Here is a 14,338-nt window from a genome sequence, read left to right on the forward strand (position 1 = left end):
TAAGCACAAGAAACAGTGAACAAAAATGGACTACAAGTCAAAAGTTTGGACACACTCAACTGAATTTGCTTCCCATGATTTTGAAAACCTTTTGATGGTTTTTGCAAACAAATACACTGCGTTTCAAATTATTATGCAAGTGACATATCAGTACGATTTCAGTACAATAAACATTCAGATTTTAGTTTTTCTAAGTAAATGTTTGTTTGTTTATTTATCCATGTCTTTTTAGATAACTGGTGTCAATCTCAGACAAAATAATTTGCCAGATCTATGGAAACCCTACTTAGAGGTTGTTCAACATTATTAAGCAAGACACAGTTCTCATGCAATATGGGGAGGAAGAAAGAAATTCTGAAGATGAAAAGCATGAAATGTGCAAAAGGCATGAAAACAACTTATATTGTGTGAAAACTGAATGGAGACTTATTCTACTGAAATCTTACTGATTTGTCACTTGCATAATTATTTGGAACACTGTGTAAAAATCATTCATATGTTCGAATTCTGGTATTAAACAATATTTTTTGGAGTAGATAGCGAAGGAAACACCATAAAAAATGTCCAGCATACGTGAGCCTCTTTCAGTATAGTCTTCAAAAGCATCCCAGGATGCATTTCTTGAAGTTGGTTGATGAATGCCAATGCCAAATATAAGACAGATGTGTCCATTTGTGTCATTTCATAGTTTTCAAGACTTCGCTATTATTTGCTAAAATGTGAAAAACATTACTAATAAACACTGACAAGGAGTGTGTAAACATTTGACTGCGAGTGTACATAAAAGAAGAAGAGCCCCAGCGCTCTTTTATTCATCAGCGCCTCACCCTCCCTCTTTGGCCCAAGCATGGCGTCTGCTTGTCGGTACTGACATTATTATTATTATTATCATTGTCATCAACCCCACAGTTCTGGGCTGAGACCACACCACTGACCCCGCTTGACTGCCGCTCCAGAATCCTGGATGCTCTCCACGCCTGGATCCAGTCCTGTTATTTCAACACACGTTTCGCAGGACCAATGCACCCCTCCTTTTGTTCACAGAACTGAAATCTATAAACACACTTGACGCTTTACAAATTGAGCTCCGAAGCAATGGCATCCAAGGAGCAAGTTTGCGGAATGGCTACCGTTATTAAGCTGACACAAATGATGTGTATTGTGCAATTACAGTGATGGGAACTGCTGTTACGTATTGATTTTACAGTTGGCCCCTACTGACTCTGTCAAACTGATTAGTAAGTCTGATAGTAAAGTGTCATGACGTGGTCAAATGGACCCACAGTCCAATAACCTGATGCAATTTTGACACTAAACAGACTGCATTTGATAAGCGCAGTCAGCTGTGTTCGGGAAAGGTTGGCTGGTCCCAAAACTTTGTGAGGAGGTCTTGTCAGATTGGCTCTGGAAAACGGGAAGAACTGCCAATGTCTTTTGAGCGTTTCAGGTTCAGCTACAGGATCTTTTTGAACATGTGCAACAGAACAGGTGACATCGTGGGAGAATCTCACAACATGTCAAAAACATGTCAGGGTGGAAAATATAGCAATTATATTTTGCTTACAAAAATAAATCCCATTGTAGACTTAAAATAGGATATAAAATTCAAATTATAAATAAAATAATAGTTTACTAAAATATAATGATATTATAAATAATATTATTAATTAATTTAATTAATTGGTTTATTATTTATTTATTTATTATTTATAATAATTAAGACTTTGTTAGGGTGAAAAAATAGAAATTATATTTTGCTTATAGAAATAAATCAGATTTTAGACTTAAAATAGGATATAAAATTATTAAAATTACAAATAAAATAATAACATATTACTAAAATAAAATAAATAAATATTTATTATATATATATATAATTAATTAAAACTTGTCGGGTGAAATTTTATTCCAAAAAAGGAATAGCAAATGAAAAAAAAAAAAAAAAAAGCTTAAAAATAAAGCCATTTTAGGATTAAAATAGGATATATAAATAACATAGTAAAAACAATGATAAAAAAATAAAATAAATAAATCATGTATTATTATTAACATATCAAATTTAAAATTTATCAGGGTGAAATTTCATTCCAAAATCAAAGGAAATATGAAATTATAATTAGTTTATTTTAATTTTAAAATATGACAATAATAATAATAATTTTTAGTGAAATCATATTGATTTCCAGCTGCATTTTATACAAAACCTATTAAATATGCATAGTCATTGCTTACAGAAATCAATCCAATTTAGACTTAAAATAGGATATAAAAATATTTAAAATTATAAATAAAAAAATATATATTACTGAAATATAACAAGATTGTTATAAATAATATTAATTATTTGTTTCTATTAATATTATTATAATTATTTATAAATTAAAATTGCCAGGGTGAAAAAGAAATGTAATTATATTTTGCTTACAGAAATAAATCCAATTTTAGACTAGATGTAAATTTATAAAATTTAATTTAAAATTGAAAATTCCATTCTGAAAAAATGCTGATTACAGGTATTTTCGGATTAAAATAGGATAATAAAATGATATAGTAAAAATCATGATAAAAATATATATATATTATATATATATATATATATATATATATATATATATATATATATATATATATATATATATATATATATATATATATATATATATATATATATATATATATATATATATATTAAAATCATTTATGTATTAATTATTTACATATAACATTTTAAACTTTGAGTGAAAGTTCATTCCAAAATCAAAGGAAATATTAAATTACAATTCGTTTATTTTAGTCTTAAAATAGGAAATAATAATAATTATTATTATTTTTATTAAAATAATTTGTAACAATTCTCAATATATAGCAATTGGAAACAAATATATTTAAATAAATATAAATAAACAATATATTTTGGCATTTTTTGGATTGCCTTTATGCTGTTTTTAATAAAATTACTGTAATTTAATGATGTTAAAACAAATGAGTTCAAGTCAAAAGTCAAAAAATAAAGTGTCCAGATGCAGTAAAGACAATTATGTGAGAAAATGTGCTTAACTGTCATTAAAACACAAAAATGGTAAAAATAAATCTTTAGAAACAACAAGCTGGACATGTTCTTGTGAGATGCAAGATGGATTTGAGTGTTTTACAGTCTGAAGGCTAACCTGCTTGGGCGTTCTCGTTGAGACGAGAGTAGGCAGAGATCTCAAGGCGGGGAATGGATCTCTCGATGGGCACCCAAGCGTACGTTTCAGGGCACAGGAGGTCTGAAGGCCGGTACTGACCCTATAAATGCAAAAACAAGAAGAGGAAGAGTTCGGTCAGTGCATCGGTATGTCGAATGCTGTAGATTAGCGGGAAACCTGGAGAGAAAAAAGAGGGGAGAAACAGATGGCCTTGAGTTGCGTGTCTTTTAAGGGACTGCCGATAGTCACGCAGAGCCAAACAAATATACACACACCATTGTGACCGCAGTGTAAACAAGCAAACGCCTCGGTGCAGATCTCTGCACTTCTTCAAACACAACTGAGCCGAAGGCAAAAGTGCACGTACGTACGGACACGCACCCACACGCTAAAGCCCGCACAGATCATGTGGGTTTAGTTCAGTCTTTGGTCAAACGAGAAGCAGCCTTGCGAAAGTCCCACCATTACCAACGGGATTCATCTGTCATTATCCCGCGGTGGAAACTATGTGTCCTGTTTTTACTAGACGGACAGCATGGGAACGAGGGACCCTGTGGAACGTGTAAATAAAAGGCATTCTGTGGGGCAAGGCAAGGAGAGGTGGCGATATGTTCGAAGGGTAGTGAGGGAAAGGTTTTCACACTCGTGTTCATCACTCTGTCATCTGCAGACTATACAGAGAGCCCTAAAGAGTGAGGTGACTTATTCAGAGCAGTCCGATGACAAGCAAGCAAGGGTCACTGGATTTGAAGGCTTCACTGAGCAACGAAAGAGCATTTGTTTGCTTTCGAGTCTGCAGACAGACATGTGCATGTGTACAAAATTACAGAAAAGAGAATAAAGAAAGCTCCAAAAATATGTAAAACACCACATAATTGTAAAAATATATAGCAGTAAATCTAGATGGATAACAGGATTTTTCTTTCAAAAGATTTGTGCAGGTATGTGGAGTTTAGTCAATCGCAAAGGTCTTTTATATAGAACATTTTTAAAGGCGACCTATAACACCCCGGAGTCGACACTGATGGAGAGACTCAGGAAGAAGTTACAACTTTTAGACGTTTCTGAATGGTTAGTGGATAAATTGATGTAGTTGCTGTGGAGTTGATTCAACTCATCCACTAGCATGTGCCGTCATGTTCATCTTTTGTGTTGAATTGACCCTCGTTTGGTGTAAAATGACGGCATGACAACAACACTCGACTACAACAACTCTTCCTCTTCTCTAAAACAGCCCAACATGGCCCCGCCCCCTTTGTTGTGTGTTCTCGGGGGCGGGGTTTATGTAAATTTTAGGGTGTGTGATGTCACAAACCCAGGAAGAAGCTCTTTGTAGTTCCTAACAGCCATTTGTTGTAGTCCTTAAAAACTGTTTTCTGTAAAAAAATATATATATATCTGAGCATCGTAACTTTGCAGATGTTGTTTCTGCTCGAACAGCTGCATTACACACTAACTAAAGTTAAAAAAGTGAAAAACAGTCTAAGTTAAACAACCATTAAATGTGCAGTTTGATGCAAAGTCCTTTTTTTTTTTTTTTTTTTTGAGGGGAAACCAGGAAGTAACCAGAACAAACGGATGATAAATTCAAATTAAAAACAAGAAAAACAGTCCAAAACGTTCATCTTGTTCCCTTTTTATGATCTTAAGCCAGCTAAATAAATGCAGAAAAATAATAAATACATGAATAAATTAGTGAATGAATGAATGGTAAGAGACAATGATCACAAACCACAACCTCACCTCTGCAGCAGGCGTAATTGCATATATTATTACTGATAAAATAAGTAAATAATAAAATTGCAAGTAAATTTGGTCATCATAATGTGGGTGATTTCACCACTGCGTTTTAAGGCTATTGGTGATCACTGGTGAACTGTTCTAAGATCTAAAATATGATGCATTCAGATGGTCAATTCATTATTAATCTATTTAACTTGTAATAAAATCTGCAAAATGGAAACAACTGTAAACGGACTACTAATGTTCAACTGTAGGGGAACGCAGGGATGAAGAAGTGTGCAGTAATGGCCAATAACTGCCCTTTGAACATCAATGCCTGTTCCAACAGGTCTGGAGCCATTGAGAAACAAACCTTTTCTCGGAATACGATGGGGAAAATGATTCTCAGACACTTCTGACAACCGTAGAAACAGAGTAGGAGCAAGTTCAGAGTTGCTTCATTTATTTTAGAAAACAACAAAAAACATTTAAACTCGTTTCAAATGTATATTTTTATGCATCTTGTATACATTTTACAGTATACCAACAGTTCTTGGCTCATTTTGACACCATTTGTGAATCTTTTTGACATTCATTAAATGAATCACCTCATAAGAATCAATAGAAATACGTAATATGCAATAGAAAGTCATGTCTTTTTCACGATACATGTGATACCTCATCATAATTCAGACTGCGAGCTCACATCTCAGGAAAAATATTTCTTTTACTGTGGCGCTGTAGAAACGCGGTAAGGAAACACTGTAGTTAGCACATATTTAAAGAAGCCCGTGATCTCGGGGGAGTCAGAACGGTTCATGCAGAAGACACTTGGATAAAGGTTGTCAAAGAGTTAAGACGAGAAAGAGAGAGAGACAGAGAGATGGAGTCTGGCTGGTCATTATCTCTGCGTCTGTTCCACTTCCCTGACGGCTCTGTTGGCCACGAGTCTCGAGGCTGATCTCACCGCCGCACCAAAGGCCTTCTCTCCTCATAGCCTGTCCCCAAACCACTCTCAAAGATTCAGTGTTTGCACGCACAGATCGCCTTTTTTAAAGACACACCAAAATCTAACCATCTCCTTGCTTTTCAAATCAGGGATGGGATTTTTCAAAATGATTACATGTCCAGATTTACTTAATAATACAGAACCGTTCAGGAACTGGAATTTTTCTATTATGCTAAATTCACTTTTGCATGGTGTTTGGACATAAATGTGTGTTATAATGTCCTATACCGCCCTATAATGTAAAGATCCAGCCACTCCTTTTTTTAATCCCCATAAATCATCATCAGTGTCTGAGAACAAGCCGTTTCCAGATCCCTGGCAGTGTGACGTCACATTAGCCACAGGCTCCGCCCACGAGTGTTGACAGACACTGCCGTTTGAACATAGAACCGCCCTGAGCGCGTTCACAGCCAGCTGTACACAGTCCGCCATTGCTGCACTGACGTCTCCCAAGTGTTTTAGGCGTTCTGGAGCTGCATGGATTAATCCACAGAGCTCTCTCAAATCTTCTCCTGAAATCTCAAATCCTGAAAGCCGCCGAAGATGAGGAGGATTCATTTTGTTTTCAAAGAAAATGCTCCCTCAACTCTACCGAAATTCGTTTATGTCTGCGTGAATCAGCTTTGTGAACGAATGTCAATATAAAAAGACAATACAGAACATACAGTCTCCAGAGTGATGCTGGAAACGGCAGTAATGAAGGTGAGAGCACTTTATTACTGTTCATTGGAGTTGATTTACGGATATACAGTTTACCAGTTTATTAAGCACCACCTGAAAGGCATAAAGTCTTTATATATTAGTTTACTGTTAGTTGTAACGAGTGTTTCTCTGTAATTCGCTGTGTATGTTGATGATAATGCAAGGGAGAGAGAGAGTTTATAGATATTTTAATGCACACTTGCAGTGTTTTATTAAGCTCTTACAGAGATCTTCTAGCGTGAAAATGGACGCTTCATCTTTGGTCTGAAGTACAATAAACATCATAAATCTCATCTGTAAAGTTTTGGCCATCATACGGACACGCTCCGGTACAACGGGCTTGTACTAATATAGTGGAAGAAGACAATATAAGTTATAACTCTAATTGAAATAAACTATACCTGTTCTATCTCCATGCAGCATATATTCGCAGTTTGACATTATAGTGCGTCCTGACTGACTCCTGACACCGGAGAATCAGCTCTTGAAGCTCCGCCCTCTCAGGCCGGGAGCAGCAGCTCATTTGCATTTAAAGGGCACACACTGAAACGGCGTGTTTTTGCTCAACCACTAAAAGTGGCAATTTTAACATGCTGTAATAAATGATCTGTGGGTATTTTGAGCTTCACATACACACTCTGGGGACATCAGAGAATTATTTTACATCTTGTAAAATGGGGCATAATACGTAGCTTTAAGTTTTTTAAAGAAGAATAAATGGACAATGTTTATACAATACTTAGTCAAAAGAAATAGTTCACAAATGTAAACAATATTGTCATGAGATTCTGTCACTCTTTTCCTTGCATTCCTATTCCTGTGATCAAAGCTGAATTTTCAGCATCATTAGTCCAGTCTTCAGTGTCACATGATCCTTCAGAAATCATTCTGATATGATGATTTGCTGCTCAGGTAACAATTCTGATCATCATCAATAGCAATGTTTCCATCTAAAGTTGCGAATTTAACGTATGCACAAAATGGGCCTATCCAAAAACAGCACCAAAATGACCAAAAACAGCATTTCAGATGCTGTGCAAAAAGATTGGTCAGCTGGTTAGTACAGTTATGCCGTCCCAACATACAAAGTCACAATTTTTTTTTGCTGCGATCAGAGGAATTTATTCAGTAAATGTATTTAAATCGTAGTTTATGAGCATATTTTCTTATTGGATAAAAAAAATGTATCCGACTCAAATGAGCACAAAAGATTTTTATAGGGATGCACAATATATCGGCCACCATATCAGTATCGTCCGATATATGTTATTTTTAATGTTATCGCTATCAGCCCGATAAGAAAATTCAGCCGATATATTGAAGACTTTTGTTTTTGTAATCAAAGATTACATAAAAATTGGTTATTGGCTTTCAAATATAAAGAATTATCGGTTATTGGTATCGGCCAAAATGTTTATATCAGTGTATCTCTAATTTTTTTATTTTTAGAATTTATAAGCATCTTGGCGTTTCCATCCAGATTTTTTTTAATGCAATATGTTAAAATTTAAAAAAGTGGACTGAAACATAGCTAGTGTTGAAAACAGTTGTGCAGCTTCTAATTTTTGTAGAAACTGTGATATATTTATTCAAGATTCTTTAATGAATAGAATATTTCAAACATTTATTTGAAATTAACATTTTTTGTAACATTATAAAATTATTATATAGCAATCATTTGAATGAATCCTTCCTGAATAAAAGTATTAATTTCTTTCAGAAACCCAAACTTTTGAATGTTAGTGTAGTGCATTTCTTCCCAACATGAGGCTGAGTAAATATATGCCAATTTTCAATGCAGTGTTTCTTTAAACACATACTTTGGATTCAGTTTTTCTGTGAGCAGTGCCACATCTGTTCTTCTGCATATATACCACAAAAAAAGTACATTTACACAGAAGAATGAATCACACTTAAGAGTTGAATGCTGATCTAATGCTTTTATTGCATCAGATATTCTGTCTACAACAATGCAGATGTTTCATAAACCACTAACAGAACTGAAGAGAAATCTAAGTTAAACCTATTCTTGGTTATCTCCTGGTAAATTGATCTATCTGACGCCTGTATCTAAAATGATAGCAGAGGGTATAATGGGATGCTGAAGACTAAAAAACAACTAAAAAAGCCAAATGAGCAAAAACTAACCACGTGGAGCATGCATTTTCCCCTTTGCATCCATAAATCTGTCAGTTCCGCTAGCTCAGCAAAGTGCTATCAGAGGAGGATGTGATAGCACAGGCTGAAGGCCAGGTAAGAAGAAAAAAATGGCAAGAAACGACATGTTCTCTGTCCCGCTCTTTCCAGCTGATCCAAAGCCACTTTTGTCTTCTGCCGAGGCAGGATGTGGTTAAGAGTCTGAGGGTACGAGCTCTGATCCAACATCAGTTCATAAGCACAGAGGGGGGGAACAGTCAAGTGAACTATGACGACTGAAAGGACAAATTGAAACCAGTTTAATCCGTGTGTTTCAGTCTGCACTTCTCACTCCCCCGTGTTTGTTTAAAAGAATGGCACGATGAACACAGCGCTATCCGTCTTCAAGTCCTCCTGCCAACCTGCTTTCACACGACAATGAAGGTAATGTTGACAGACGGCCCGCACTCGCTAAGGCTCATTGACATCACCATAGTGAGGAATACAGAGGATAAAGAAAAGAAAACAAGAACTGTTTGAGAAGCACCTTTCGTCATGTTGCATGAATAGCCGTTTAAAAAAAATACACAATAATAAATCAAAGATGAAATCAGAAAGTTCCAAAAACATACAAATGGATGTGGCAATGACAGATGCAACGTCATGGAGGACTGGATTAGATCAAAACATGCAAGATGGAGAAGAAACATGGACATGCAGGTATGCTTGGGTTTAATTTAGGGATGCACTATATATATTTTCTCACAATAAACCTCCATATTTTTATTGTAAATTATAATTTTTTGATGGGACTTTTTATCACTGTATTGCATTTTACAATGAAGTTCAAGTTGCTCAAGACATGCTACAATAAATTCAGATTTTTAATTATTCCGAATTAAATTTGAATTGAGAAAGCAAGGAAGCAAAGGAAGTAGAGTTTAACCCTCTGGAGTCTGAGGCTGATTTGGGGCTTGGGGAAGTTGACATGCCCTGACATTTGTGCTTTTTTCCAGTTGTTCATAAACATATAAATGACAAAAGTGTCATTACACTGTATTCAACACAAACTAGGCTACAATAATATGTGAGGAACATGTATGTACATGTTTGTGTTTTTGAAGGAATAACGTTTATGCGTAGTTATTGAAAAAACAAAAAACTTAAGTCACTGAAATAAGGCCAAAAAAAGTATATTAAATCTGTGTTCACAAGACTTCTGGGTATTGGAGGTTGTAGACTAGAGTTTTTGCTTCAGAATTATGTAAAAATTATGCTGCCTACTCCATTTACAACAATATATTGATTTAGTTTTTGTAAGACACTTTTTGTCAAGAAACAGTATGCGTGGAGGCATGAATCATCATGAATAATGGGTCATTTACACCTGAGAAGACAAAAGAATCACATAATAATGACTTGCATATTAATGAGGCCTTTCAGTCAGGTAGGCTGTGAAAAAAACCCTCTGTAATAATGTCTCAGCTCATCATAAACAGCAATACAGTGAAACATTATTACAGTTTAAAATAATCGTATTCTATTATATTCTTTAAAATATAATGTATTTCTGTGATGCAAAGTGTCTGAGCAATTATGTTACCTCTATGGCATTTCATATAGGCTTTTAGCTTAAAAGCATGCGCATTTGGAGAAATATTGATGGATTCTTATATATTTATGTCAATTTTCTATACTGAGAAGTAATATTTATTGTCATCACTATGAGTGCTGGATACTGTGTTTTCAATTCATACTTGCAGCCGGAGGACGCTCTGTACACCTTTAGGCCACAAATTCATATAAAGAAGAAAAGGAACTAGGAACTAACGGCATGTCTTCCAGAGATCGCTAACCATGGCTTTAACATCCAAATAAACACTTTTCAAGACAATAAATACACGATTGAGACGATGTATACATGTATTGCCTCTGAATTTGCGTCTGAATTTGCGTCTGAATAGTGCTGGCTCCGTGGGCGTGGCCGCATTAGCGGGTAATGAGCTGAATCTCGGACATCTGACATGGCTCTCTTTTCATACAGATTACTTAAACACAGAATGTTTGTTTTTTTGTCATTAGTATTCATAAGTTACAGTTAATTTTCTGAGAACTATCAGATTGGAGTTCGTTCAGAGGGAGACGAGAGATCACGCATCATGTTAGTTTTCTTTATTTTACAAAAAACACAACATTGTGTTTTTACTCTGTACACAAATAAAAGAAGACATTCTATAGTTTCAATTGATATATTACTTATATCTCTATGACTGTTGGAGTCTGTTTTGCTGCAATGTGAAAAAAATCCTGCAAAATGCGCCGGCGCGTTTTCGGACTTCAGGGAGTTAAACAACCTAAAATTCTTAGAATTATACTGCGGTAAAGTATGTTTAGCTGGTAAAGGAATGTCTGTCAAGACAAATTTGGCTTGATAGAGCATAGTTTGAAAGTATTAAAAAAAGTATAAGATAATCCTCAAACCAACCCAACAACAAAATGTATGGATTTAAAATATGGCCACCAAACATGAAAAGAATTATCGACTATTGGTGAAGTCCATATTGTTTTTATATCTATGCATCTATAATCTATGGTAAAGGATGAATTAACTGTAATATAATGTCAGTTTTGTGTCTTCTATGAGAGGGTCTTGTGGAAAACAACTCATTTTCACTTGCTCTAAAAACCTCCAGCCCTCCGGCTGGGGCTCGCCACAGGCTCCATACCTGAGTTTTATTAGAGAAGCAATTAATCAGGGGCATAAATCCTCAACTTCACTGCTGGCTAGGAATCTCTGTGAAAGACAACACCTCAACTCTCGCTGTGGGGAGTGAAGATGTCTACACAAGCTGATCTGGGGAGAGATCTCTTTACCTTAAAGATTAGATCACTTCAGAATTAAAATTTCCTGATCTCCATGTCATCCAAGATGTTTATGTCTTTCTTTCTTCAGGCAAAAAGAAATTAAGAAAACGTTCCTCAAACATGAGCATCTTGGAAGACATGGGTGTGAGTTTATTATCAGAAAATTTTAATATAATATATAAATAAATCTGGTAGTGTAAATCCGTCACTGTCAGTATGTCACACACAAGATGTAGTTGAACCCACAAGTCAAATCCAGATCGAACTACAAACTGGGTCCTTAAGGCCTTTGTGGGCCACGGAGGGAACTAAACCCTCCCACTGCGAGCCGAGGGGGTCTGAACAGAGGTGGGATGACGGCTTTTCACCATTCCCTAGGATTTCATGCACATCTGGGGTCTATTTCCTCTGTAGAGGTCCATTTCATTTTTTAGAAGTATTCATAGTCACCTACAGGGTGAAAAGACAATGATTGAAACTAGATACAGTATTTTTCTGAAGAAAATGTAAATGGTGTTAGACCATGCAAAAGTCACAATGTTAGGGTGTCTGAACAAACCCCTAACCCGGAGTATGAGCGATAGTAACAGTGGTACACAGTAAAAAATAAAATAAATGTGTGCACTGCAGTCATGAATTCCAACTGCAACCTGTCTAAACATTTACTATGCTGTTCACAGTCCCTCCCGCTCCATAGTCCCGAACAATGCCTGGCCTATCCCTTCTGACATAATGGCAAACACACACAGGAACAAGGACAGGTCTGTGCATTGACAGACACAAGTGCACACTTGCTTTCACCCACCGGTATCTTATCTTGGCTTTGAGATACACACAGAGAGCAAACACAGTTGCCATGTTGTGTCTATTGTTTAAATGGTAGGTTACACAGACTGTTGACAAGTACAGCTGAAATAGAGTCAGAGTGCTGAAGAGACGGAATTGAGATCAGGTGTCGAAGCCTACGGCTCTATGCAAGTATGCAAGTAGACACGATTGCAAGCATGTGGTTTTGCATTACTGCCAGAGGGGGCGATAGAGTTACTATCAAATGTCTGTGCAATTAACCTATCTAACTATTCTGGAAGCTTCTATAAACATGTCAGTGGTTTGCGCTCATGTCTGCTATAGTTATATTCGTCCCAAAATCAACTGGCTTTTGAATGGGTTTTTGGTCACATGCCTGAAATAAGGTATGACATTTCATTCTACAACATAAAATTCATGCTTGGCGGGACATTAAACGTCATGATGATGAAACTTGTCTACTCACTAATCCAATTTTATAGCCGTGTTAAGTTTATAATCTCATTCTTGCAAACTATTCTAACTCAAAACTACCACTTTAGTTGCTGGATTAATGGTGTTGATGTTTAATTTGGTGAGGAAAACATTCCAGGATTTTTCTCCATATAGTGGACTTCACTGGGGTTCAACGGGTTGAAGGTCCAAATGTCAGTTTCAGTGCAGCTTCAAAAAGCTCTACATGATCCCAGACGAGGAATAAGAGTCTTATCTGGAGAAACCATCAGACATTTACTAATTAAAATAATAAAAATTATATATTTTTTAACCACAAATGATTCAAAAATGGTTCTGTGATGCGCCACACATTACGTAATCATGTTGGAAAGGTCACACGTGACATAGGCGGAAGTAAAGATCCAGTGTTTACAAAGCGAACATCAAAGACAGTCAAACAGCCTTTACAAAAGCAGGTAAAACAATGATGTTGGACGATTTTGAAGTTGGAGGAGAAAATGAGAGTTTTTCGCCCTACCGCGGTACTTCTGTCTACGTCACGCATGACCTTTCCAACATGATTACATAATGTGTGGAGCATCACAGAGCAGTGCAAGACGAGCATTTGTGGTTAAAAAGTATATAATTGTTTATTTTTTTTAGAAAATGGCTGATGGTTTCTCTAGATAAGACTCTTATTCATCTGGTCCTTTAGGCTTCAAAAAATTATAAAAGCTCTGTTCATTTGTAAAAATTAACCTTGATAAAAAAAAAATGTAGGAATCAATAACATTTTGTTGGTCACAGTTTATTTTCCACAACAACCCAAAAGCAAACACAAATAAAATATTGTTTTTGTTTTGTTGTCAAGGAAACCAGGCTGATGCTACAGTAACTTATGGGTTGGCCTACAAAAATAAGTCATCATTAGCAGCGTTTCCATAAATTGCAAATTGAAAATACACCCATTGGACACACGTCAATTTTGCAAAAACTCCCATATAATTTCAAAAAAAAAAAAAAAAAAGGTTTTATGCTGGCATGAGGTGGTTTACAGGAAATTCGAAAAAGGAATATTTCACAAAACTGCAATGGAAACAGTTTTTTCGCATTTACAAGGTCACCTGGTGTATGTAAAAAGTCACATGATGATTCTTTAAAGATGCCGTGGTATGTTTAAATAGAAGACGATACTGAGTTCTTTATTAAACTCATAAAAGACAAATAATTATGGGAATACTGATTCTAAACAACAAGGAAATGCCACTATTGTCAAGATAGGAGGGAGAAACACCTCATTTGTGGTTTTCCTTTCCATTAAAGGTGCCATCGAACGTTTTTTACAAGATGTAATATAAGTCTAAGGTGTCCCCTGAATGTGTCTGTGAAGTTTCAGCTCAAAATACCCCATAGATTTTTTTTTATTGATTTTTTTAACTGCCTATTTTGGGGCATCATTATCTATGCACCGATT

The 14,338-nt window shown here is 35.6% G+C and overlaps 1 protein-coding gene across 5 annotated transcripts in view; it reads right to left on the reverse strand.

Moving 5' to 3' along the window:
- Nucleotides 1-14,338, reverse strand: part of LOC137020286 (arginyl-tRNA--protein transferase 1) — a 121,549-nt gene that overhangs the window by 24,593 nt on the left and 82,618 nt on the right. For all 5 annotated transcript variants that reach the window (XM_067385580.1, XM_067385577.1, XM_067385578.1 and 2 more), the window contains one exon: nucleotides 3,168-3,288. In XM_067385580.1, coding sequence (XP_067241681.1) covers nucleotides 3,168-3,288 — 121 coding nt within the window. The remainder of the gene's footprint in view (nucleotides 1-3,167; nucleotides 3,289-14,338) is intronic.

This window comes from Chanodichthys erythropterus, chromosome 5 (genome assembly GCF_024489055.1).
Source record: "Chanodichthys erythropterus isolate Z2021 chromosome 5, ASM2448905v1, whole genome shotgun sequence".
Classification (NCBI taxonomy): domain Eukaryota; kingdom Metazoa; phylum Chordata; class Actinopteri; order Cypriniformes; family Xenocyprididae; genus Chanodichthys; species Chanodichthys erythropterus.